At 47.4% G+C, this 24,744-nt stretch overlaps 1 protein-coding gene and 1 non-coding gene across 3 annotated transcripts; both read right to left on the bottom strand.

Annotated features, from left to right (window-relative positions):
* Positions 1 to 10,683: 10,683 nt before the first annotated feature.
* On the bottom strand, positions 10,684 to 10,828 carry LOC120093431 (small nucleolar RNA SNORA48). The gene has a single exon (XR_015623603.1). It is a non-coding gene; the product is annotated as a small nucleolar RNA SNORA48 (small nucleolar RNA).
* A 5,713-nt stretch (positions 10,829 to 16,541) lies between these two features.
* Positions 16,542 to 24,188, bottom strand: Cenpa (centromere protein A). 2 transcript variants are annotated; one of them, NM_001106711.2, is given in 5 exon segments: positions 16,810 to 17,631; positions 18,296 to 18,450; positions 18,699 to 18,776; positions 19,170 to 19,276; positions 23,914 to 24,171. In NM_001106711.2, coding segments are annotated over 4 exon segments (480 nt in total). In that variant the 5' UTR covers positions 24,074 to 24,171; the 3' UTR covers positions 16,810 to 17,631; positions 18,296 to 18,315.
* Between the last annotated feature and the right edge of the window lie 556 nt (positions 24,189 to 24,744).

Below are 24,744 nucleotides of genomic sequence, written 5' to 3' on the forward strand. Positions count from 1 at the left end.
CCTCACTGCAACATCTCCTTTAGAGTTCTATTCATTCTTTTTACTTGGCCTGAACTTTGGGCTCTGTAGACACAATGCAATTTCCAATCATTCCCCAACGCTGTGGCTAGACTGACTCACCTTGGACATGAAAGCTGGCCCATTATCTGACCTTATCATACTTTGGCAGGATGTCTTCCAGGAGTTCTCTAGCCACCACCATGGCAGCCTCACCTTTAGTGGGAAATGCCTCGGTCCATCCTAAAAACGTGTCTGCAAACACACGGAGATACCTGTACCCCTATTTCCCTGGCTTTGTAAAGTCAGTTTCTCAATAGGCTCCAGGCAGCCTTCCCTTTAGCCAAGTTCCAGGTTGCTTTGAATTAATCAAAGTGAGGCCTTACAAATCAATCGGTGAGGCCTTACAGCTAGCCACAACCTTGTCGATCTCCCTGTTGGTATTTTGAGACCCTGACTTGTCTCACCAAATGTTGCATTTTCTTGGTCCCCATATGAGTCTGTGCATTTTGGACAGATTTTTCTCTCCAATGAATTTTTGGGTAGAATCAATTTTCCTTCTGCAGATTTCCTCCATCCCTCCATGTACTGGGACATTGCTATCTTTTTGATCCATTCTAGGGCCTTTGGGAAATATTTTGGTTGATCCAGAGGGCTGGATCCCCTGGGTTAGACAGCATTGGTTGCTTTGTCTCCCTGGTTATTACCTCTTGGGACTGGATCATCAACATTTTGGTGCCCTGGACAATGGATGATTGCCAGCTTTCGGGAGCCAAAAGGCCACCAGCTGGGCCAAAATTCTGTCTCTATTCTTTTTTTTTTTTTTTTGGTTCTTTTTTTCGGAGCTGGGGACCGAACCCAGGGCCTTGCGCTTCCTAGGTAAGCGCTCTACCACTGAGCTAAATCCCCAGCCCCTCTGTCTCTATTCTTAACTGTCTTTCCTTCCACTGTGAGTAGCCCCCTCTCCTGGTGTATGGCTCCATGGACATAGGCCATTGCAAAGGTGTACTGACTGTCAGTGTAGACAATTAGCCTTTTGTCCTTTCCCAGAGACAATGCCTTTGTTAGGGCTATGAGCTCCACCCACTGAGCTGAAGTACCTGTAGGTAAGGCTTCTACCCAAATGGTCCTTTCTGCCAAGAACACCACCACCCCTGCATACCTTCAACCGTTTTGCATAAAACTGCGGCCATCTGTGAGCCAGGTGGCCTCTGTATCTGACAACGGTCTGTGCAACAGATCTGGTCAGATTCCATGTATCGGGGCTAGTATCCCAGTGCAGTTGTGGAGCAGAGCTTCTAGTCAGGGTCAAGCATCAGAGCGGCTGGGTTCAGGGCAGTGGGGGCCTGGAACACAAATCTGGCAGGGTTTAATAAGGTCTGGTAATGGGTCATGAGGGCATGGCTGTCATCTGTCTGGAGGCTGTTCCAAGCCTCCCTTGATGGCATGGGGAGTCGCGATGATCAGTTCCTATGCCAAAGTTAGTCCGTTGGTGTCTTTTGCCAGTTGTGCGATGGCTGCTATCCAGAGGGAGGGTGGCCATCTGGGGTCTAATTTCTTTGCTAGGCAGGCCATGGGGTGGCACCAGGGTCCTGAGGACTGGGTTCGGGCTCCTTTGGCTGTTCCCTTTCTTTCGTCTATGAATGGGCAGAAAGGCTTGGAGTCCTAAGGCTGGAGCTGACAACAGGGCCTCTGCATTTCTTGAAAGCTTCTTACTGAGCCTTAGTCCAGACGAAGCCTGATCTTTTATATGAGGCCTCATAGAAGGGCTTAGCCATTCCAGGAAAGCCTGGGACCCATAGGTGACAGAATCCTGCTGTCTCCAGGAGCTCCCTCACCTCCCTAATGGTCTGAGGGGGTAGGAATTTCCAGGACTGTTTCTTTCCTTGCTCGGGACAGCCTGCCCTGTCTTGTATAGTAAGTCATGCCTAAGCAGCGGGTAGGGGCAATCAGGGATGACCGTGAAGGAGTAGGAAAGCCGGCCCATGCCCAAGTCCACCTTTCTTCGGGTAGTCCATGAATAGTCCTTTGTCCTTGTGACCCCTCGTGCCCTGGCTGTTCTGGTAAACATTGCCCCTCCGAGTTGCAGGAGTACAGTGTTGGGTTCCCGTGTCCATCATAAAATCAATGGGTTTCCTCTTCACTCTTAGGGTTACCCTAGGCTTTGGGAGGGAGACTGAGCCCATTTCCCTAATCGTTGCCACTCCCCGACACTAAAACATGGGCCTTCATGAAACTTCTTGGGGCATTCTCTCATCCAATGTCCTCCTCCTTACAATAGGCACATTGGTTCTTGCCTAGACTAGGGCAGCCTTCCCCTCTTCTCTGCCTCTGCCTCCTGCCATTTGCTTTAGGTGCCTCCTTTGCTCTTCTGGTTCTGAGGTGGCTACCAGCAGGACTCTGGGCTAGGTCTCCGTTCTGTCCCCTTTCAGCCCTCATTTGCTCATCGTCTTCCCTTTCCCTCTGCCTCAGCTCCTAAGTCCTGGAGGCTCTTTTCATTCATCCTCTCTACTCACTGCAGTTCACATCTTACGTGTGGTGCTGCCTGTGAGAGACCCTGCCTCGGTCAGTGGTACTTACTTCGAGATGCCCCTGAGGGAGACACTGAGGTGCAGATTCGATGCAAAAGCGTGGGGTTTATTTTCTGGCCAGTTGGGGTCAACCCTCAATCAGTCCCTCAAGGTGAGTGACTAGAAGGTGACCCCAAATGGCTATTACAAACAGGATTTATACTTTCTAGGGGCACAGGTTACCTCAGCAAGGTTACAGTTGGCCAAGCATGTTGACCTTTAAATCTATTGGCTAGCAAGCATCAGTCAGTACATTCTGAGAATTTTTTTTCCCTCCATCTTTATTAGCTTGGGTATTTCTTATTTACATTTCAATTTTTATTCCCTTTCCTGGTTTCCAGGCAAACATCCCCTAACCCCTCCCCTCCCCTTCTCTATCTGTGTTCCCCTCCCCATCCTCCCCCCATTACTGCCCTCCCCACAACAATCACATTCTTACCCTTCCACTGGTGCTCTTACTAGGCTATTCATTGCTACCTATGAGGTTGGAGCCCAGGGTCAGTCCATGTATAGTCTTTGGGTAATGGCTTAGTCCCTGGAAGCTCTGGTTGCTTGGCATTGTTGTTCATATGGGGTCTCAAGCCCCTTCAAGCTCTTTCAGTCCTTTCTAAGATTCTTTCAACGGGGGTCCCATTCTCAGTTCAGTGGTTTAATGATGGCATTTGCCTATGTATTTGTTGTATTCTGGCTGTGTCTCTCAGGAGAGATCTATATCTGGTTTCCATCACCCTGCACTTCTTTGCTTCATCCATCTTATCTAGTTTGGTGACTGTATATGTATGGGCCACATGTGGGGCAGGCTCTGAATGGGTGTTCCTTCAGCCCATTCTGAGAATTTTTTTGCTCAAGAATGTTCCTGTGGGTGGAGAATGGAACTTGGTCTAGACTTGACCAGAAGTGGGTGGGTGTAGGGCTGGCAAAAGCCCCTGGCCTTCTTCAGCTGATTAACAAAGGCCATAATTATGGCGGCCATGTTCTCCAGGGAATCTGGGTCCAGGGGCATATGCTGTCAAAAAGCTGCCATGATTCTTTCTAAGAGTGCAATTGGGGTCTCATTTTTTTTTCGGAGCTGGGGACCGAACACAGAGCCTTGTGCTTGCTAGGCAAGTGCTCTACCACGGAGCTAAATTCCCAACCCCTTGGGGTCTCATTTTTATCCTGTTGTATATCTCCTACCTTGGCTGTATCGGTCAGCTTCTGTTTAGCTGCTTTGAGAGCTCCCCAGAAGAGCCTGGTGATAAACTTAGAGCATCTCCTTACCTTTAGCAGTATTTGTGGGATGATGTCATTACACAGGTGAGGCAGGTACAAGATAGAACGAAGCCTGTCATTGGATGAGAAGGAAGGATGGTTGGGAGAAGAGTTTGAGGGATGAGGAGGAGACTGGAGGAACGGGAAAAGAAGCCGCAGAGAGAACATGGAGGCTGATGTTAAGATTCCCCTCTGTGTATTTACAGGTTGTTATGAATATTCTTAAGGGATGGATGTGTAAAGGGCTTAGTATGTATTGATAATTCTATCTTATCAATTGGATCAGAGATTATTGTGTTGTGTGTTCTTTCTTGTAACAATTTATTTAAGAGAGTGTGCGGTGGCTAGAGACACTGGGCTGCCATGGAATTGGGATACGTGTTTCTGGCAAGATGTCTACTGAAAGACCACCGGGGTGGGGAAGACCCCCACTCAAATCTCGAGACAATGCAACCCCCCAAGAACTCAGGAGAAACTGGTCTTGATGTAATGAACAAGAGATGTATTTGAGGAGCCAGAGCTCTGGGGACAACACGTATCTCACACAGGAGACAGAGGAGTCGACCCTGAGCCCAATTAGGGGAAGGGATTTATAGGGAAAATTACATAGGCAGTTGGCAACGTCACACAAAGCAACTTCATCGGTTGGTTTACATTGGCACACATGGTCTAACGGGCTCAGTTCTACTCTAGGCCACCCTGCTCCTGGGGCAAGCTGACCCTAGTTCTCGTTTTTCTCAGGACTGTTGAGTCAGGCCTTATGGAGGCCAGATGGTTTGTGGTGCCTATAGCCAGGCTACATCCCCAAAACATGCTATGTTATTCTTTGCTGTGAGGTGCACTTGTCCTCACAGCAAGGTCAGTGGAGGATAGTTTAAAATCTTTATTCTTTCTCCACCAGATATCTTGGGGCACTGGGGTGCTGGATCTAGTGGGGGTAAAAGACTGCCTTTTTAAATAATTGTACAGCAACAGAAGTCCCGCTTGGGTTGGATAGTAAGGAACACAGCACCAATCAGATCAGGATCTGTAGTGGGCACTTCAGTAGGGCCAGAAACCAATTTCCTGGCTTCAGACTGGGTCCTTTCCCATCCCTTGGCGGTGAAGAGGATCTGCAATACTTGTTGATAATCATCCTGTGTGGGCTGATGGGTGGAAAGGACAGCTTCTAGTAACCCAGTTAGAGGCCCTGGATCCTCAGAAAAGGGAGCGTTCAGAGCCTTCCGGTTATATAAATCACTGGTGGCCGATGGCCAAAACTGAGAGGGCTGGTTTCCTTGCTCATGGGTGCAGGGGATGGGGAGTTGGGGGGTGGGGATGGGGCACAGCACTAAGGCGCAGAACAGAGGAGTCTGGGCCCAACCCTCCCTCCCGAGTAGTTCCCCTAAGGCTCTGTGTCCCTAGGGCAGAGCTGGTCCCTGACCCTCAGCTCACAGAGCTGTCTCCACTGCCTATGGGGCTGCAGTTTCTCCTTGCACTCCGGGATCCTGCAAGATCTCCTCTCTGCTGCCTGGTAGGGAGGAGGAGAAATTAATTCCTTGTCCATTCCCCCCGGAGGACTACGCAGAGTGGCGCTGAGGGTTTAGTTCCCTGTCCATTCCCCCCGGAGGGCTGAGCAGAGTGGCACTGAGGGGTTGGTTTCCTGTTCATTCCCCCTGGAGGGCTGCGCAGAGTGGCACTGAGGGGTTGGTTTCCTGTTCATTCCCCCTGGAGGGCTGCGCAGAGTGGCACTGAGGGTTTGATTTCATCTTCGAATCTCTTGTTGGGATGATCTCACTCGCTGACAGCAAGGGTTGTCACAGAACTTTGCTGCTGCTGTGGAGGCAAAAAAGACTTAACCCAAGGGAAGGGTTCCTCACCCAGACTCTCCCAGACTATGATGTAAGGCAACTGATCTGGGTGTCCAGTCCCGGGCCGAGAATCGACCTCCACCACATTCTTATTTCTTAATCAAATGTGCCTTCTCATGGCCACCCTACATTGAGGGAAACTCAATGATTCACATCTGTCCTTTCCTAATCTCCACACTCTGGTTATGAGCCCATGTCCTAACCTCCTTGAAAAGACTTAGGACCAGGGAGAGAAGAGTCATCACTGTCTGTCCATTGCCTCAGTCTCCTTAGTCTCAGTCAGATACAGTTCCACAGAGATTACAGTTATCCACAAACACACACACAAGGCTAGCCAACAGAGTCCTCTGCGTGTGCAGAGGAGAAACTGGAAGTGGGATGATGGCCTCACGTGGTTCAGCGGTCATGATCCACTCAGTCCTTCAGGCTCAAAAACCAAGGACGCCTTGTCCTTCCAGATTGAGGCTCCATGTCTTCTTCAGCTTGGGGCAGTCAGTCCCCACAGCTGGGGTCTGGAATGCCTCCCAGACCCCTGTGACCACAGCCCCCGTCACATTTGCCTTAACCACGCCTGGCCACTCACAGTGCCATCCTAGGACCAGAATCTTTAGGACAGACAAATCAGACATAGATGAACACAGACAAACACACGAAGAGACAATAACCCTCAACAACCATACTGGCCAGTGTTAGATCCTTCAGCTGGGGGGTCCTGGGGTCTTGGGGTTACTGGCCAATGCACCACATTATATGCCTAGATCTTGGAGACCCCAAAGACCACCGAGGAGCCGATTCTGATTCAAGTCACACAAGGGCCTGAGTTCAAAATGGAGTAGTTGCCTAGGTCTCATAAATCCTATACATATAACTTTATTAATAAATTTCAGTGCATCACTCAATCTAATAGTCTCCCTTTCATTTATATATATACCTCACTAACAATTTACTTCCCAAGGAGAGCAGGTGAGTTTGGGAATAGGCTAGAGTACATGCAAATGACATATATCATATATATATATATATATACATATATATATATATATCATATATCATAAGTCAGCACACAGCACACAGCACACAGATTGGGTCTGAGATGGTACCCAACAGGACCCCCAATGAAAGCATAATACCCCAGGTGACATTTTAACTAGAGACAAATTTACAACTTGCCTCCAGACTGGTCTCTGTAAGATTGCCCTTAAACCAGTAAATTATGGAAAGCTCCAAGAGGTCATCTAAGACAAACAGCAAAACCTGTCTCAATTTTTAGAGCACCTTACAAAGAAAGGCCCTTTTACAATATACTAAAAGCCCAAAAGGTAAACAACTCCCGATGACCTATTTCTTTTCCTAAAGCTACCCTGATATTAGGGCTAAACTTAAATGGTCGGAGAGATGGCCTCTAACTCCACAGGCCTTGGCATTGGCCTTTATTCTGTACCGTAGGAGAGACGAGAAGGCCTGCAAACACAAATACCTTATGCTGGTCACGGCTGTGCCACCAGCTTCAACGACTGCCCAGGCTTCCTGGTCCCCTAAGATTCTGAAACCACTAGGTCCCTGTCTCAGATGTGGTCAGCAGCATTAGGCACGGGCCTGCCCTAATCCCTGCAAACCATTGGGGCCATGTCCAAAGTGCCATCAAGAGTGACATCAGGTTGCTGATTGTCCTCCTGTTGCTTATGACACAGGGATATTACTCCCAGACCTCCCTCCTGCCGATATCCTAGACCTGGCCATGGATGACTGGAGGGGCCCAAGCTCCCTTGACCTGACCACTTCTATTACCAACGGGAGCCTTGAGTAGTTATTACAGTATCAGTGACCCATTTCCTTCCTCTTGAACATGGAGGCCACTTACTCAGTCATGATGGAGTTTGGGGGACCTACCTCTTCTCATTTCCCTATTGTTGGAGTAGAGGGGACAGCCTTACCAACCTCTCCAGATCCCACCACTCAGTTGCATTTTTAGGGGTGTTCCTTCCACCTACTCTTTTCTGGTAGTGTCAATGTGTTCTGTCCCCTTATTGGCCAAAGTGGGAGCCTCTGTTTCCTTTCCCCCCCGCCCCCCCGCTCACCTGAACGCAAGCTTGCCCACAGACCCTTTCCTCCTTCTTATAGCTACCTAACCTACTGGCGCTAACACATCATTTCCTTTGCCAGCCTTCCAGGTGGACCCCTGAGTCTGGCATACAGATCCCCTCTGCTTTCAAACACCATTCTCCCATTGTCATTCAATTACAGGATCCTACCTGGTACATCACCAAGCTCAGTTCTCGTTCTCTCTCTCTCCCTCTCTCTCCCTCCCTCCCTCCCTCCCTCTCTCTCTCCAAAGCCTCAGGGGACTTAAGCCTATCATTTCTGACTTAAGAAAGAAACTTTTTCTTTCCACTTTTTCCCCCTTTAACACCCTATACTTGCAGTTACAAATCCCAATGAGACCTATTGCCTGGTTCAAGATCACCAGCTTCTTATTTCTGCAGTGGCTCCCCTCCATCCTGTTGCAGCTAATCCTTACACACTCCTTTCCACTGTCCCCTTAGGGACCTCTCATTTCTCAGTCCTAGATCTCAAGGATGCATTCTTCTCTATCCCTCTGGATACCTAGTCATAGAACGTCTTTCTTTGCCTTTACTTACCTGGACTGACCCTGACACCCACTTCTCTACCAAATTCACCTGGACTGTGCTACCTCAGGGGTTCCAGGCCAGCCCATACCTATTACACCAAGCCCTGGCTTCTGACCTACCTACTTTCTTTTGTCCCTAAATCTAAGCTCATTCTGAATGTTGATGACTTTCTTCTTGCAATCTGTCTAGCCAAACTAACACCTCTGCGCTTCTGAATGTCCTGTCCAGCCAAGTCTCATCTTCTAAGGTCCAATTGTCCACCCCTCAGGTGTCCTACCTACTTGGGACTAACAATTACTCCAACACACAAAGCCATTACCTTAGATAGAAAATATCTAATCCCGTCTCCTGCAGTCCCCTCTATTAGAGGACATTCTATCATTCCTAGGAATAACTGGATTTTTACATTCCTGGATCCCCTCCTTTTCCCTCCCTTCCCACTCCTTATATGAAGCAGCCTTAGGCCTCACCCAGGAACCTCTTCTCAAACCTGTTACTAAGCCCTTTCAAAGGCTCCAGCAGGCCCTCCTTCAGGTCCCGGCTTTACACCTCCCAGTGATAACCTATCCCGTCTCCCTCTATGTGGGAGAAATGGAGGTATTTGCCCTTGGAGTCCTAGGTCACCAACTGGGACCTCCTTTGCACCCGTAGCAGACTTGTCAAAAGAAATTAGACCTGACCATCCAGGGATGGGCACCCTGCATGTGTGCGTACCAGCTGCTGAGGTCCTTATTCAAGAATCCGAAAAGCTACGCTTTGGCTCACCTACCACTGTCTTCTCCTCCCAAAACCTGACCCAGCTCCTAACTTACAAAGGCTTACAGAAACGTCCTCCCTCCAGGCTTCTTTCCCTTTGGTAACATTAATAGAAGACTCCACATTTACTTTCCAATCACATCCATCTCTCAATATCTCAAACCCTCTTCCTTGACTGAACACTGACCACTCCCTATCTCGTTCCTGCACTGAAACCTAAGAGAGACTATTGTCCCATCACTGACACACACAGGAAGGCACATCGCCTCAGGCCATCTATACCGGGTACACAGACGGCAGCTTCTTTATACATAAAGGAGCCTGAAGAGCTGGCTATGCTGTAATGTCAGATTCAGAGATGGTTGAGGCATGGGCCCTTCCTGCCCACACCACTAGTCAACAGGCTGAACTAATAGCTCTTACACTGCCTTTCAATTGGCACAGGGACAATCCATAAACCCCTACAGACTTTAAATGTGCCTTCCATATCCTCCTGTCCCACGCCTCTATCTGGAAAGAATGCGGGCTACTTACAATAAAAGGGGGATCAATAACCAATGCAGACCAAACTATGGTCATGCTAAAAGCCTCCCATCTCCAACGGGTATTGGAATTGCCCAGGGCTGTTCCCACCAGACAACTCTATTATCTCTAAGGGAGCAACTGGGTTGACTAGGCAGCTAGAGCTCTGATCCTTGGAGGCCCAGATCTGTCTCCGCCCACCACAGGACGTTCTCACACTACAACCTACTTCCTTCCCCCTGTCACTCCCTGACACTCAACAGACTCTGTCCTATCTTCACCATCTCTTTCACCCTAACAGCCAAGTCTTACCTTACTTTGTTAAAACCCACCTACAGTCTACCCCTGAGGACTTGCATTTCTTAAAATCTATCACTGCCTCTTGCAAAATCTGTCAGATGTCAGACCCCAACTCCAGGTATCATAGCAACCTTTTTCCTACCCACCAGGCTAAAGGCTCCCTCCCTGGAACCGACTGGCAACTTGACTTTACCCACATGCTCACCATCAAACATGCCAAGTACCTCCTGGTCTTGGTGGATACTTTCTCAGGGTGGGTGGGGGCATTCCCTACCACCAATGAAAGGCTCAGTCTTTGATCTCTTCCTCTGTGAGATCATCCCTCAATTCAGAATCTTAGCCTCCCTCCAGTCAGGCAATGGTTCTGAATTCACCTCCCAAGTTTCTCAAACCCGATCTAAAGCCCTCAACATCCCTTGGTATTTTCATATTCTGTACTAACCCCAGTCCACAGCAAAATAGAACGGACTGGGACCTCACTGTGGCCCCAGGTGGCAGGGCTGGCCACTCACAGCAGGTTCCTCTTCTCCAACCTCGGTCTCCAGCTCCATCTCTTCACGGTGCTCAAGCTGCTCCACTTCTCTTTCCCTTCCCTCTGACCACCCACCACATACTCATGGCCACTTCACTGGCAGGGCCCTGGGTGGCATCCTCTATCGGTGCTGAGTGGTGTGGTGGCAAGCAGGTACCTATGGCTGGGACCTGTTCCATGAACTGGAGGGCAGGTTTGTGGGTGACATGGCAGTCTGCGGGTCTCTGCCTCCCTCTTCCCATGCTGTGGTGCCGGGACTTGATTTGATCTGATCTTTATGAGTCCTTGGCATAAAACAGCTTTGGCCACCAAGCCAAGCATCAAGCTAGGATGAACAAAGGACTGCCTTCTGCTCTGCCCCGCCTGATATAAGAACACCACCACCAACAATGTATCTCTTTGCCCACTGGCAGAAGGGCTGAAGGTCTAATTTTAGCTGTGGCTCTTCACTGAAACACGCTCATAGATTTATGTGGGAATCTAAACTTTATTTTTGAATTGAAATTGGTTTCTTTATAATATTTGTAAAACATTTTCAAATAATTGCATCTCATAAATTTTAAGCAGAATGAAGTCCTATATTTATAAAAGCTTTTAAGTATGAACCTATTCAAGTGTTCAATATAGCAAAAATATATACCTTTGGTTATATCCACTCAATGGGATACTTTGTATTTGTTTCTTGGTGCCTCCAGGGAATTGGAATCAAGATCTCATGTGGATGACTATTCAACTCCCTTATATAAAATGGCAGGGTGTTTAACGTGGTGGTGCATGCCTGCAGTAATCCCAGTCCCAGGGAAGCTGAAGCAAGATGCTAGCTTGATTGATTAACACAATGAACTGGCTTGTTGTTTTTAAAGCAGAATATTTGCAAATAACCCACACACACCTTTCCATATACACTGATCTGATCTGATCAATTTACGTTGATGTCATCTCAACGTCACTTGAATGCGCAACACAATGTAAATTATTGTTATAGTTGCTTGGGAGAATAAAAGCCACAAGATTAAAATCTGTATATACCCAGCATAGACGCGATTTACCCCCAAATTTTCTTTACCCAGATTGTTTGAAACCGAGGAAGCAGGACTCATGTGGGCTGTGATCATACAGCCATGGGAATTAGCACAGCTGCATGATTAAAAAATACAGATCTCGCAAACGTAGAGCAGGAGACCCAGGAGGACATAGCCTTCATCATTTCTTCTAACAACAGCCTGAGTCAATCTATAAGTCGGATTACTATCCTTGGCAAAGCAAACATCTATGTAATCTGGTGGGGCCAGGGCAGGTGTCTGGGAAGCTCGAAATGTCTGACTATTGACCTGAGAACTGTTATACTGGTGCTTCAGAGCTATGAAATTGTGACTTGTGATAGTTTCTCAGGCATACAATTAAAAAACTTCAATTTAAAAAAAATGAGGGGCTGGGGAGAGGGCTCAGTTGTCAAAGTGCATGCCATGCAGACACGAGGACCCGAGTTTAGATCCTCAACATACAGTAAAAAGCGGAGTATGGCCTTATGCACCTGTAACCCAAATGCTAGGGTGGAGGAGACTGGAGACAGGAGGTTTGCTGCGTTTGCTGTCTACAGCCTTGCTGGGGCTAAGGGGCAGCCAGCTTCCAGGTTCAGTAGAAGCTCTGCCTCAAGGAAATAAAGTGAAGAGTGACAAAGGGGACACCTGACATTTGCACACACAAATGTACACCCAAGTATAACACAAACACACACACACACACACACACACACACACACACACACACACACACACACACACGGATAGACTCAACAGGGAGGTGGCGGAGGAAGCATAGAATGCCCCTGGGAAAAGCTGGCTGTTCCTGCAGTGGAGTGAGACTCATTGGGATGGCTCTGGATGTTCAGTGCCTCGAGGTAGCTGGTGAGAGAGGAAGGATGCTCTGCAGAAGATGGCATCTGAGACCTCGAATTCTCTCCCCATGTAGATGTGACAGGCACCGAAGAGACGAGAGGCTGAGAGTGAGAACCAACTGAAACCATGTGTAGAAACAAATGCATAGGGACTCAAAACATTACAACCATCAGACACAGCCTGGAAATGGCTACACTTACATTATTAAAGGAGTCAAAGGGATCAGACTTGGAGCTTTCAGCAGGGGACTGTTGGGGTCCAAGAGACGCCCCACAAACACAGATCTCAGACAAGGATGGTTTATTGAATGGACCCCCTGAGACTGATCAATCAGGGCCAGGGCCGCAGCTCAGAATTCAGGGGCTGAGCCATGACTCTGACCATTTCTCAGGGCCGGCTTATAAAGGGAAAACCCCACAAAGCCACAATGAGCTCGCATGCAGGTGCTGCCGGATGGTTGGCTCTGACTCAAGCCATTTCAGACAGAACAGCTCATATTTACCTTTAATGTGGTGGGCCATATGTAAAGCTTTGTGTAATTTATTAAGTTGAACAAACCTCACAGCATGACCTTGCTCTGAGTCGAGTCATTTTCTGTATCAATGATGGCAGGCATGGAACAAAATGGCTATAGCTATGCTAGGTGGGGTAGACCTCAACAGGATAAGAAACTAAAAAGTAACAAAGATGAGAAGACAATTGGGCATCCTGGTGTCAGGCCTGGCCCAGAGCGCTTACAACCCTAGCACTGGGAAACTGAGGCAGGAAGGAGAATAAGTTCAAAGTACATTTGGCCACACAGCAGGCTTGAGTCTTGCCTTGGCAATGTGAGACCCTGTCTGGAAAACAAAACAATACAGTTATGAGCAAAAAGAACCAGATAATAATTACAGAAATAATAAATTAAAAACAAAACAACAACAACAAAAAAACCCTCATGTCCTAGTCAGGGTTCTCCTTTTTAAAAAAAAAAAAGTTATTTATTTATTTTATGTATGTGAGTACACTGTCTCTTCTCTTCAGACACACCTCTCCTGGGGACCTACCTCTCCCGCCCCAGGGTTCTCTAAAATTACATAATTTATGGAATATCTCTATATTGAGGGAATTTATTGGGATGACTTACAGTCTAAGTCCAAGGATGTAGTAGTTGCTCAGTCCCATGAGCTGGACTTCTGTAGAAGTAGATTCCAACAGGTGTGCTGGCAAGTAAGGGCATGCAGGCGAAGAAGAGTCTTCCTTCTTCCAATGTCCTCATGTAGGCCTCCAGCAGGAGATGTGACCCAGATTAAAGGTGTGTATGGTCATGTCTGGATCTGGGACTTGCTTTGACCCAGGCTGACCTTGAGCTTGGAGATTTCCTTGCCTTAGTCTTCTGGGATTAAAGGTGTATATTACCTTGCCTGGGCCTAAGTTTTTCATAGCCACTATGCCTCAAGATCTCTATGCCAAGATCCAGGTCAGAAACTTGTGTCTGCCAGCCTCACGATCTGGATCACAGGTGAGCCCTCCAATTCTGGATCGTAGTTCATTCCAGATATAGTCAAGCTGACAACCAGGAATAGCCATTACACCTCGCAACAGTTAAAATTAAGAAAATGGGCAAAGGCTAGAAGATACACATATTTAATCCCAGCACTGTGGGCAGAGACAGGCCATATAATGAGCAATCATCTCAAAATAGAAAAAACATGAAAAAAAAAAAGAAAATTGAAAAGTTTAAAAGTAAATTAGGACTGGCTGAAGAGAAAAATCCCATCAATGAATTAGGAGGTGGGCAGAAGAAGCCATCTGAAAGCAGTGATGGAGGGCACAGGGAAAAGCCTGAAGAGCAGGTGACTGGAGCTTCTGTGGGAGTGGAGAGACTGTGGAGAGGCGGTGTTTGACGAGATAATGGGTGAGGACTGATGAGAAACCATCAGCCCATATTCAAGAAGCCCAATGAATGCCAAGCGAACTAAAAGAAATCTGCATTTAGACACAACATAATGACATCGCAGAACACCAGACACAAGGAAACAGCTTTGAAGATAAATCAAGGAACTAGTATTAGCTTCAAAGAGTAATGGTTGTGGTGATATCTCAATGGGGGGGGTGGGGTGGAAAGAACCTAGAAAACCATGGAGTCAGCTTAACTCACAGAGTTAAGAAGATCATCACACACTCAAAGACGAGGAGAACCACGGAGGCAAAGGCAGCAACTCTTTTGAAAGTTAAAAAGCAGGTGGACAAGCACTGACTTCAGCAGCTCCTGAGACATCCGGGGCCAAGCTGAACCAGCACTTTCTACACAACCACAACAGCCTTTGCTACCCCCAAAACTGACGGCGTCATTACATCCTTCTGCAACTGGAGCCCTGGGAGTTGAGTGGGTCTGGTTGCAGAGTCATTAGCAAACCAAACCCCTAGAAGTTCCTCTCACCACTCACTACACAACTGCCATTGTCCCCTTAGACAATTTAGTAGAGGGCCTCTGGATGCAAGGAGGCCAAAGCCAGGGACGGGCATGTTGGAGGTTTATGCATGGTTTTTGCATATGAGCCTCAGTTCTTAAAACCACCTAGGCCTTAGACCTCCTCTGGTCACGTCTTTATCCCAAGGGGACATGAGGATTCTCTAAAATGTTCATCTGAGCAGTCTCTAGGCAAGTTCTAGCCGCAAGCTTATAACTCTCAATTAGCTTTTGTCTGTGTCCTCAAGCAAATAAGAGGGAGGAAAAGTAACTCGGAGCGAACAGTTATTACACAGCAAAACCAAACCAGAAAATCACAACTTAAAGTGGTACTCACAAGGGCTATGTGATGGTTCTTTTGGGTTGGTCCCTGTCTCGACTCTTAACAAAGGAGGCTAGAAGCTGGCTAACATTCTCAGACTCCCTTGTGGCTGCTTCTGGCTAGGTTCTGCAGATGGGAGATGCTTGTAGGACTTAGGGGGCGGCCACTGACAGGCTGGTGCTCTGCTCAGTGTGAGGACCAGGGGCAGCCACACAGGTCAGCACTATAGTGGTGGGGGTCATGATTCCTATAGAGCTACAGTGAGGCTGGGTTTTTTGACACTAGAGGCTCCCTGATCTTCCCTTTGTCTTCCTCATCAATGCTCTTTGATTTCAATAGCTGTAGTGGTTTGTTTTACTGAGTTAAGTGCTGTCATTTTATACATATAAAAAAATTAGCCAAAAAATAAGAAAAATGCCTTGGATATTAAAAACGTGAAAGCAGAAATAAACTCAATGGGAAGGCTAGGAATTGATGAGAGTCCTAATAGAGAAAGGCAGAGGGGTTGGGGATTTAGCTCAGTGGTAGAGCGCTTGCCTAGCAAATGCAAGGCCCTGGGTTCGGGCCCCAGCTCCCAAAAAAAAAAAAAAAAAAAAAAAGAAAAAAGAAAAAAAGAAAAGAGAAAGGCAGAAACCAGGCTGTGGGTGCTACACTCCTGATTCTGGCACCTGGGAGGCTGAGGCAGAAACATCACAAGTTCAAGAACAAACTGGTTACACAGCAGAACCCTGTCTCAAACAAACCAGCGAATGAGAAGTGGGGTTTATATATTAGTAACTTTACTCTGTGACCACATACCCGACAGAAGCAGATGAGGGGGGAGATGCTTGGGATCTTGGTTCAGGGAATAAGTGTCAGGGTAGGGAAGACAGAGGAACAGAAGCAGCTAATGACTGTGGTGTGGCTATCAACTAGGAAGAGGCCAGACTACAGCCTGCAAAGCCCACTGCTACTTCCCAGCTGTGGCACACAGGCCCAGGCATCCGAAACTCTCTCAATACGTGTGCAGCGAGGGATACCTCAGACCACACAAAAGCTCCACAACACTGGGCTGGCGTATGGCTCGGCTGGTAAAGAGCTTGCCTTGCAGTCACAAGGACCTGAGCGTAACCCCCAGGATCCACATAAAAAGCCAGATATGACAGCATATGGTTGTATCCCATACTGGGAAGATGTATGTATCCCATACTGAGAAGGTGGAGACAGGTGGATATCCTGGGGAACACCAGAGATTGTTTGACTTACACACTCGAGTGAGAAACCTCATGTAAGCTGTTAAAGCTTCAGATAAAACATTACACACATTACATACTATTAGTTACCAGGAGGTAAAGTTCTTATTCCAATAAACACTACAGAGCTGCTTGTCACGTAAGAAAAAGACTAATGTGGTAAGGTAAAAAGACTTTACCACAGACGAGCTTTATATGAATGTCTGCATATATCTGATCTGCCAATACATTTTTGCAAAGGGTAAAGTTTTATTGACTCGTGAAACCTGGAACGTGGCTGAGTTTAGTCAGTTGCCATGTCTTCACCAGGAGTCTGTGTTCACTGCTGTTCTCACCTCAGCACGTGCCATTTTCCTGGACACCTCTTACATTGCTTTTATCCACAAGAGGGCAGGTGTTTTGTGGGTGCCTTGCATCACAGCTCACTTCTCTTGGTTACATTGTAACTGCTCCAAATGGTGGGAAATGATAAGTTTAATACTTACTACAAAAGCTTATAACATCTGTAACAGTAACTTTATTTCAATTTTTCTCACTAAGAAATTATTTTTTTATTATTTCTCCTCAAATAAACTAAAGATAACCTGTAAAAAATACGGAAAACATGTTGTAAAATCCCAAAACTGGTATGATACATTGTATGTGATTTACAGCTAAGGATAAACTGTCTACTTCTAAGAGAGACTTTCTGGATGGTTTCCATAGGAATTTACTGGTAGGAACCAGAAAGACTATATATTTCAGGCTGTGATGCAGTTCAACATTACAGTCCATGTTTGGCATGTATAAGACATTGGATTCAAGTCCCAGCCTTGAAGGGAAGGAAGAGAAGACTGTGTATGTAACGCTACTTAAGTTTTGAAAAGCTCCATGTTTGCTGACAGGCAGCGTGAGGGCAATCTGGAAGGCAGACATTTGTATGGCGGGTGGGACTGCCAGGGCTTTCCATACAACAGATTCTAACATTTTACTCAAAAACTTCTCCCTTATATTTAAAAAGTACAAAGACACAGGATAAAAGATGCACATGGTACAGGAAGAATAAAATATCAATACCCCTCATAACATGGCAGACCTCATGGGTCTGAAACCCGCAAACAGTAATGTGGTTGAGCAATTCACAAACCAAGTTGACCTTTGGTCTGCAAACACTCATTCGTGTCCATGGGCGAGGCAGATGGCCTCTTCTTCCTCTGTCACAGGCAAAAGCCACAATCTTAAAGGGCATCGTGTAGCCACTGCTCAAAACCAGCAATATCCAGGCAGTGCCTCAGACACTGCTGTTTGGCTGCAGCTCCAAAAGATTCCAGGTATTGTCTCTGAAATTTGGGAATCACATTTAAAATCAGTCAAACAAACAAACAACAAAACCTCCTTCTTTTTAAAACTAGAGGATCTGAAGCTGGGCATAGTGGCATACATACAGCTCTAATCCCAGCACTTAGGAGGCAGAGGTAGGTGATCTCTGAGTCTGAGGCCATCTTACTCTATACAGTTCCAAGACAGCTAGAATTACATAGTAAGACCCATACCAAGGTAGCGGTGGTGGGGTGGGGTGGGGTGGGGGAAGGTGGGGGAAGGTGGGGGAAGGTGGGGGATCTGGTCCTTGTAAATGGCAAGAGGTACTATCAGGAATACAGAGCGTAACTCACATTCACTTAATTTTAAAAAGATCTCTCTACAGTGCTGGCAAGCATCCACCTGGTACTCGATGCTCATGTCATGTTGGTCCTGAGCTCCTTATCCTCCTGCCTGAGCTTCCTAAGTGCTAGGTTGCGAGCATGAACCACTACTCTCAGATCTTATCTTAATACTGCACAAAGAACCATGGCACATGCCTTCCAAGCAGCTGAGAAAGGCCTTCAGTAGGGAACACGGGTGAGAGGGAAAGGGACTAAGGATGGGTGTGGATGACACTCCCCCTTCAGAGCAATCTTCTCTCCCCAGCAACAAGCAACACTCTGAGGAGCAGGAAAGACTTACGGACACATCGCACTGGCAGCTCAGCCGAGTCCTCCCTCAATGCCTCGGATCCTCCTGGCTAGCTGCACATCTTTGGGGAAAAGCGTGACTCGGCCAGCATGTAAGGAGAGGAGATAGGCGTCCTCAAAGAGGTGAACGAGAAACGCTTCTGCTGCCTGGGGCAGAATGAGAACACTGGCATGGATGAAGGGCCCAGACTGTCTGTTTTTGGAGACATAACTGACTCAAAGATTGAAGTAAAGAACAAGGTGAATCCAGGGTGAATCCAACTTTGCACCCTCACATGTTACATGCTAGCTGCTCTTTTCGGGAGGCCAGAACAGCCTGTGGTACGCCATAAGCAGTCCTGTGGAATTCTGGGATGTCTTCCTCTCTGCTTTCACTCATCCCTGCCCCTTCTTACCTCTTGAAGGGCCAACAAGGCCTGAGCTTGCCAATATAAATCCACACCACGGCTGAATTTCCCACATATTTCTCTTACCTGTGGGGGAGTGGGATGGGGATGAGTAGAGAGCCACAGAACAGTGATTGAAGAGTGCATGGTCTTTCTCCAAGTATCTAATGCATCCATTTCTACCATTATGCCTTGGCCCTTGATCTTAGGGCCTGGTTCAGAGGAGGTGCTGACTCCCAGGAGCACAAGAACTGGCAGAGCTTATGGGTGGTGAGGGGAAAAAAGACAACCTCAGGGTAGGGAGACAAACTGGATGAGAGGTTCTATTACACTCAGAAGTAATGAGAAATCAATATCATAAGAACAGAGGCTGTGGAGTGCCTCAAAGGGTTCAAGACAACCTTCAGCCATGTCAGTGGGGAAGCAGAAGCACCCCCCCCCATATTGGGGAGAATTAAAGAAAAGGTCCCCAGAACTCACCACGAGGCCGAAAGGCTTCTTCCTAAACAAGAGGTCTGTGCTCTTTTGCAGGTTCTTTATTTCCTTAAGCCACAGGAATCTCCGTCTTCTGTGTAGTGCCTGAGGGCCTGAGCAGAAGAGTTAGGTCGTGAGGGCGAAGGCGGTGGAAGCCAAGTGGTGCTCTGCAGCCCAACAGACACCAACCTTCACATGAACTCAACAGACTTCAGCATGGGACTATACCCTCAGGGCAAGCAGGTGCTTAAGAAATGCCTGTTCAGGGGCTGGAGAGATGGCTCAGTGGTTAAGAGCACTGACTGCTCTTCCAGAGGTCCTGAGTTCAATTCCCAGCAACCACATGGTGGCTCACGACCATCTGTAATGGGAATCTGATGGCTTCTTCTGGTGTGTCTGAAGACAGCTACAGTGTACTCATATAAATAAAATAATAAATCTTTAAAAAAAGAAAGGAAGGAAGAAAGAAAGAAATGCCTGTTCAGTGAGTTCGGTCTGGGCCTTTGGGTTTGTGTGTTAACTTCCATCAAGCCTTTCTCAGTCCCTTCCCAGCAGACTGGAAAGTTAGTTACGTCAGTTTTTAGCTCCTTGTCTTTCTTCTTATTAGCTGGAAGGAATTAGGGAGTACCTAGTGCAAATCCCTTGTCTTGATTATCCCAGAGCCCTGGGAAGTGGAGACAGTTGGCCAGCGTTCATTAGAGACCAAGTTAGGACCTTGGGAACAACATAATTCAGTGCTACTGTCAGGAATGTGGATGGCGAAGCCACAGACTTTGGTAAAAATCAAATTCTCATTGAGAAACAAAAACACAAAATTGAAAACAACAACAACAACAACAAAAAACAACCAAAAAAAAAAAAAAACCCCAAAATCATTCTGCTCTGGAGTCATGGCTCTGTGGCTTGGTTAGCATGCACGACGCCATAGCTTCAGTCCCCCACAACGCGGACAAAGAAAAAAACACTTCTAACTCTAAAATAATGAAGAAGAAACTTAACTGATATTAGACCACTTAAAGTGAAAAATATAAAAATATTCTTCTCAAAAAACCTGAAAGATACACCCCAAATTCACCAGAGGCAAACGAATAACCTGAAATAGATCTGGTGGAAAACAAGAATGCCACATGCGTTAAGGTCTGAAGATGGCTCAGTGGTCAGAGCACACGCCATTCTTACAGAGGATCCAAGCTTGGTTCCTAGCACCCAGGGTAGGTGGCTCACACTGCCTATAACCACTTGCCTGTAACTTTAGGGCCAAGGGGATCTGGTGATTGGTTCCCTTGGGCATTTGCATTAATGTGCACATACATATGATTAGGCCAGGGAGATGGCTCATTGGTTAAGAGTAGTGGCTGTCCTTGTAGAAGACCTAGGTTTGATGCACAGCTCCATGCGGTGGCTTACAGCCACTACATTTACTAACTCCGATTCCAGAGAATCTAACACCCTGACACCTGTGTCTGACCGCTGTAGGTGTGTGTGTGTGTGTGTGTGTATATATATATATATATATATATATATATATATATATATATATATATAATCTGTGTATACGCACATGCATATACATACACTCACACACATGTATGCAGAAAAACACTCACACATATGCATAGTAAAAAAAAAAAACCACAAAAATCTTTGTGTGCAGTGGGTGTTGTGCCTGCATGTATGTCTGCACCCCATGTGCATGCCTGGTACCTGCAGAAGAGGCAGTCAGGTCCTCTGGCACTGTACTGATGGTTGTTAGCCTCTCTGTGGTACTGGGAATCAAACCGTAGCCCTCTGGGAGAGCAGCCTGTGCTCCTAACTATGAAGCCAATAGAAAAATAAATCTTAAAAACGAAAAGATAGCTGAGTTCAATTCAACTCAAGCGTTAGTTATTGAGATTAAAAAAGACATTAAATACAATAAATTTGCGGTAATGAGAGCTAAATCTAAGTAAATAGTATAACTGTCAATAAATAGAAACGACTGATGATTAAAATGAATACGCCTGATTAATTGAACAGCTTGGCTAAAACCAAACAAAAGCACACACATAGGAACTGGCCGGAGGAGCACTTGCCTTGCACACCTAAGGCCCTGGGTTCAACCCCTGGTGCTGCACACAGGAACCCTTAGCTTTAGCTGGGTTACTTAAGGTCCAGCCAAGAAAGAGACTCTATCCCCAGCAGTAAGGAACACCTGAGGAAAATGGAAGAAGGGAGACGAGAGGAGAGGTGGGCCGTGCCAGGCAGGTGGTGGAGACTTAATCCCGAGTGAGCCGAAGTCCCAAGCAGTGTCTAGGAGACTGGAGACACTTAAGACAAAGAGGGAGGACCCTGCTCTACTTTGGTTGCTGTTGCTGCGATTAAAACACCACCTCGAAGACCAACCTGGGGAGGAAAGGGGTTATGTGAGTTCAAGCCCACCTACCCACATAGGAGGTGGCAGCGCCACCCACAGTGGACTGGGCCTTCCGACATCGATAAGCAATTTAAAAAAAAAATGCTTCACATGGGCTGGAGGTGGCTCAGTGGTTAAGAGCACTGAATGTCCTTCCAGAGGTCCTGAGTTCAAATCCCAGCAACTACATGGTGGCTCACAACCATCTGTAATATACATTAAATAAATATTTTAAAAAATATTTCACAGACATGGCCATAGGCCAGCCACTCTGACAGAAGCAATTCCTCAGCTGAAGTTCCCCCTTCCTGGGTGACTAAATTCATAGCAGGCTGTCCACTGACGCTAACCATGATGCACCACGACTAAGAGATAAACTATGAGTAGCTGCCTCTTCCCCACCACTTATGGGAGCACAGCTGAGGGAGGGGTGGTGAGAGGGTGTTGTTACCAGGTACACGCTCACAGAAAACAAAGGCAGCACAACCAGAGACCACCAAAGAACTCGACTAACACCAGAAGAGAAGGGAGCCAAACTCAAGAATCCAAATAAACTCTACCCAAGGAGTTGGAACAGAGGAGAGAACTGGGCGCCATGCTGTGCACTTGCAATCCATGGCTCGACAGGCAGAGGTAGGAGCCTAGACTGGTGAGGCCTTATTTTCTCCCCCAAAAAGGAAGATTTTTGAGAAATATAAGAGGAAGAGAGCTCTAAGATTCATGATGCAAGAACAGATGTTTATGAAACGCAAGGCATCGGAGTCGACCCGGAGAGACTGGGTTCAAACACACTGAAGCCGGGTCTCAAGAGTCAACATAAGCAGTTGGGAGCCAGAGAATTTCAAGCAGGACTTACATACTAAGGCTCTTTCCAGCCAGGCCCATGGGCTCTCACCTACAATTCCAACAACTGGGAAGCAGAGACAAGGTGTCCTGAGCTCCAGGGTGGCCTGAGATATGTGGAAGCCACTGTCGCACCAAAACCGGTTTTATCGGGGGTTGGGGATTTAGCTCAGTGGTAGAGCGCTTACCAAGGAAGCGCAAGGCCCTGGGTTTGGTCCTCAGCTCCGAAAAAAAGAACCAAAAAAAAAAAAAAAAAAAAAAACCAGTTTAAAAAAAAAACTGGTTTTATCTTATTCTAGGTGTATCTGTTTTGCCTACATGTATGTCTGCGTATGCAGTGCCTGCAGAGGCCAGAAGGATCCTCTGGAACTGGAGCTTCAGATGGCTGAGAGCTGTTATGTAGAGCAAGGTAGCAAGGACAACAAAGTCCCTTACAGCACAAAAGGAAGATATATCCAAGAGCCCACATAAAAGAAGGGATGACTTGGGAAAGGAAGGGGACATCCAGGAAAAGGCCGTGAGTGTGAGGGCAAGGGCTTAGGCTGAAGGAAGTGGAAGAAGGAAAAAGCGCTAAATAGCTGGAAGCAAGCTTACTAGACAAGGGCAGTAGGAGAGTCAAGAAGTGTGTGAGCACATCTGAGATAAAACTTTTCCCTAAGATAAGAGTAATGGAAGGTTGCTTCTACACTGGAAATCAACAGCCAACATCATACAGATACATCAGCTCTGGCAGCGGTAGGTACAAACATGACCACACTATTCCTTTAGAGCCTCACGGTCCCTCTGTGAAAAATTGAATGTGGTGGTGTGTGCCTTTAATCCAAGTACAGAGAGGAAGAAGCAGGCATGTAAATCTAATTCTAAAGCCCTTCATACAGAGGGTTGGAGATGTAGTTCTATAATCGAACCCTTGCCTAGCAAGCTCAGAGTCCTGAGTTCTATCTCTAGCCCTGCAAATAAATAATAAAAAGTAGGCGTTGGAAAACTAGCTCAGCTGTTAATAGCGCTAGCTGCTCTTCCAGGGGGCCTGGGTTCTGTTCCAGCACTCTTACTGGGCAGCTCCACAACTCTCTGTAACTCCCGGCTCCGGGCTTCCGATGCCCTCTTCTGGCTATCGCCAGCACCTTCGCACATGTAGCATACACTCAGACACACACACACACACACACACACACACACACACACACTCACTCTCACACACACACACTCTCTCTCTCTCTCTCTCTCTCACACACACACACACACACACACACACACACACACACAAATATTAAATAAATCCTTAAAAAAGACCCCGTGTCTGTTAGAATGTGTTGTGTATCTCTGCTCAAGCAACCTATCTGGTCTGCGGCTCTTCTTTTTTTCCCCCCCTCCGGCTGTAAAATGGCCAGGAAAGAAACCATTAACCCCATGCGTGGTTAGCGGCATGGCTTGACCAGGGGCAAGGGTCCCTCTGCTGGCCCGCCTCGCAAGGTCACGGAAGCAGCCTCGGTGGTGCAGGGAAGGCCCGCTTACCTACTCCGGAGCTCCGTCGCGAGGGTCCGGGCGCCGGACTGGAGGGCCGCCTCGTCGGAGTCCTCGACTGGCGACGCGAGTCCGTGGCTGGCTGAGAGGGTCCGGGCGCCGGACTAGAGGGTCGCCTCCTCGGGGTCCCTGGCTTGCGGCGCCCGACCATGGCTGGACGCGAGGGTCCGGGCTCAGCCGACTCCTCCTAAGCCTTCCGGGTCCTGCGGCCAAAACGGAACTCGACAGCAAGCCTACCGTGCCCGAGTCAGGGACGCCGGATCTCCGCCGCCAGTAGTTCAAAAATCAGACGCTCCGCCCACCGCATTTTTAAAATCCACTCCGTGACTCTCAGTGGCTGGCTCTGAGCGTAGAGCGACATTCGGAAGAGCCAATGGGAACAATTGCCTGAACCTCAGAGTCCGCCAATGGGTACTTGGAGAAGCGAAGGAAAAGGCGGGACTTTCCCACCCTTTGCTTCTTGATCCCTTACGGACAGGACTCACTTTCTCAGGACCACTCTGGGCTAAAGGACAATTCAGTTCTTATGTGGATGATGGGTTTTAGAGCTCATTTCCTCAAACGTTGCATGCTTTCCTATCAAACATTGAGTGGCTCTAAAAATGCGGAAACAGACTGCCCAAGAATGTGACAACTCCACCAGCGCCCGTAACCCTCTTGAAAGCAACCAGCAAGTGTGATTCAGAAACCAGGTTAACTGCGTCATCCTTTCAGAAGATAGGGTGGTGGTGACAGCCAGGACCATGGGATCTGAGCACAAGGTCCAGGAGGGCAGGCGCCAACACTATTCTTGGACCGTGCTATCGAACACAATGACAGAAT

The sequence above is a fragment of the Rattus norvegicus genome, chromosome 6 (genome assembly GCF_021556685.1).
Source record: "Rattus norvegicus strain SHRSP/BbbUtx chromosome 6, alternate assembly SHRSP_T2T, whole genome shotgun sequence".
NCBI classification, from domain to species: Eukaryota; Metazoa; Chordata; class Mammalia; order Rodentia; family Muridae; genus Rattus; species Rattus norvegicus.

Excerpts from the sequence above, each read along its gene's own strand:
- Cenpa (XM_087552523.1), bottom strand. The coding sequence starts at position 24,073 with ATGGTCGGGCGCCGCAAGCCAGGGACCCCGAGGAGGCGACCCTCTAGT. Across the intron at positions 19,277-23,913 it reads GCGACGGAGCTCCGGAGTAG|GCCCTCAGGCACTACACAGA; the intron begins GTAAGCGGGCCT and ends TCTTCTGCTCAG. Across the intron at positions 18,777-19,169 it reads AGAAGCCTTTCGGCCTCGTG|GTAAGAGAAATATGTGGGAA; the intron begins GTGAGTTCTGGG and ends ACTCCCCCACAG.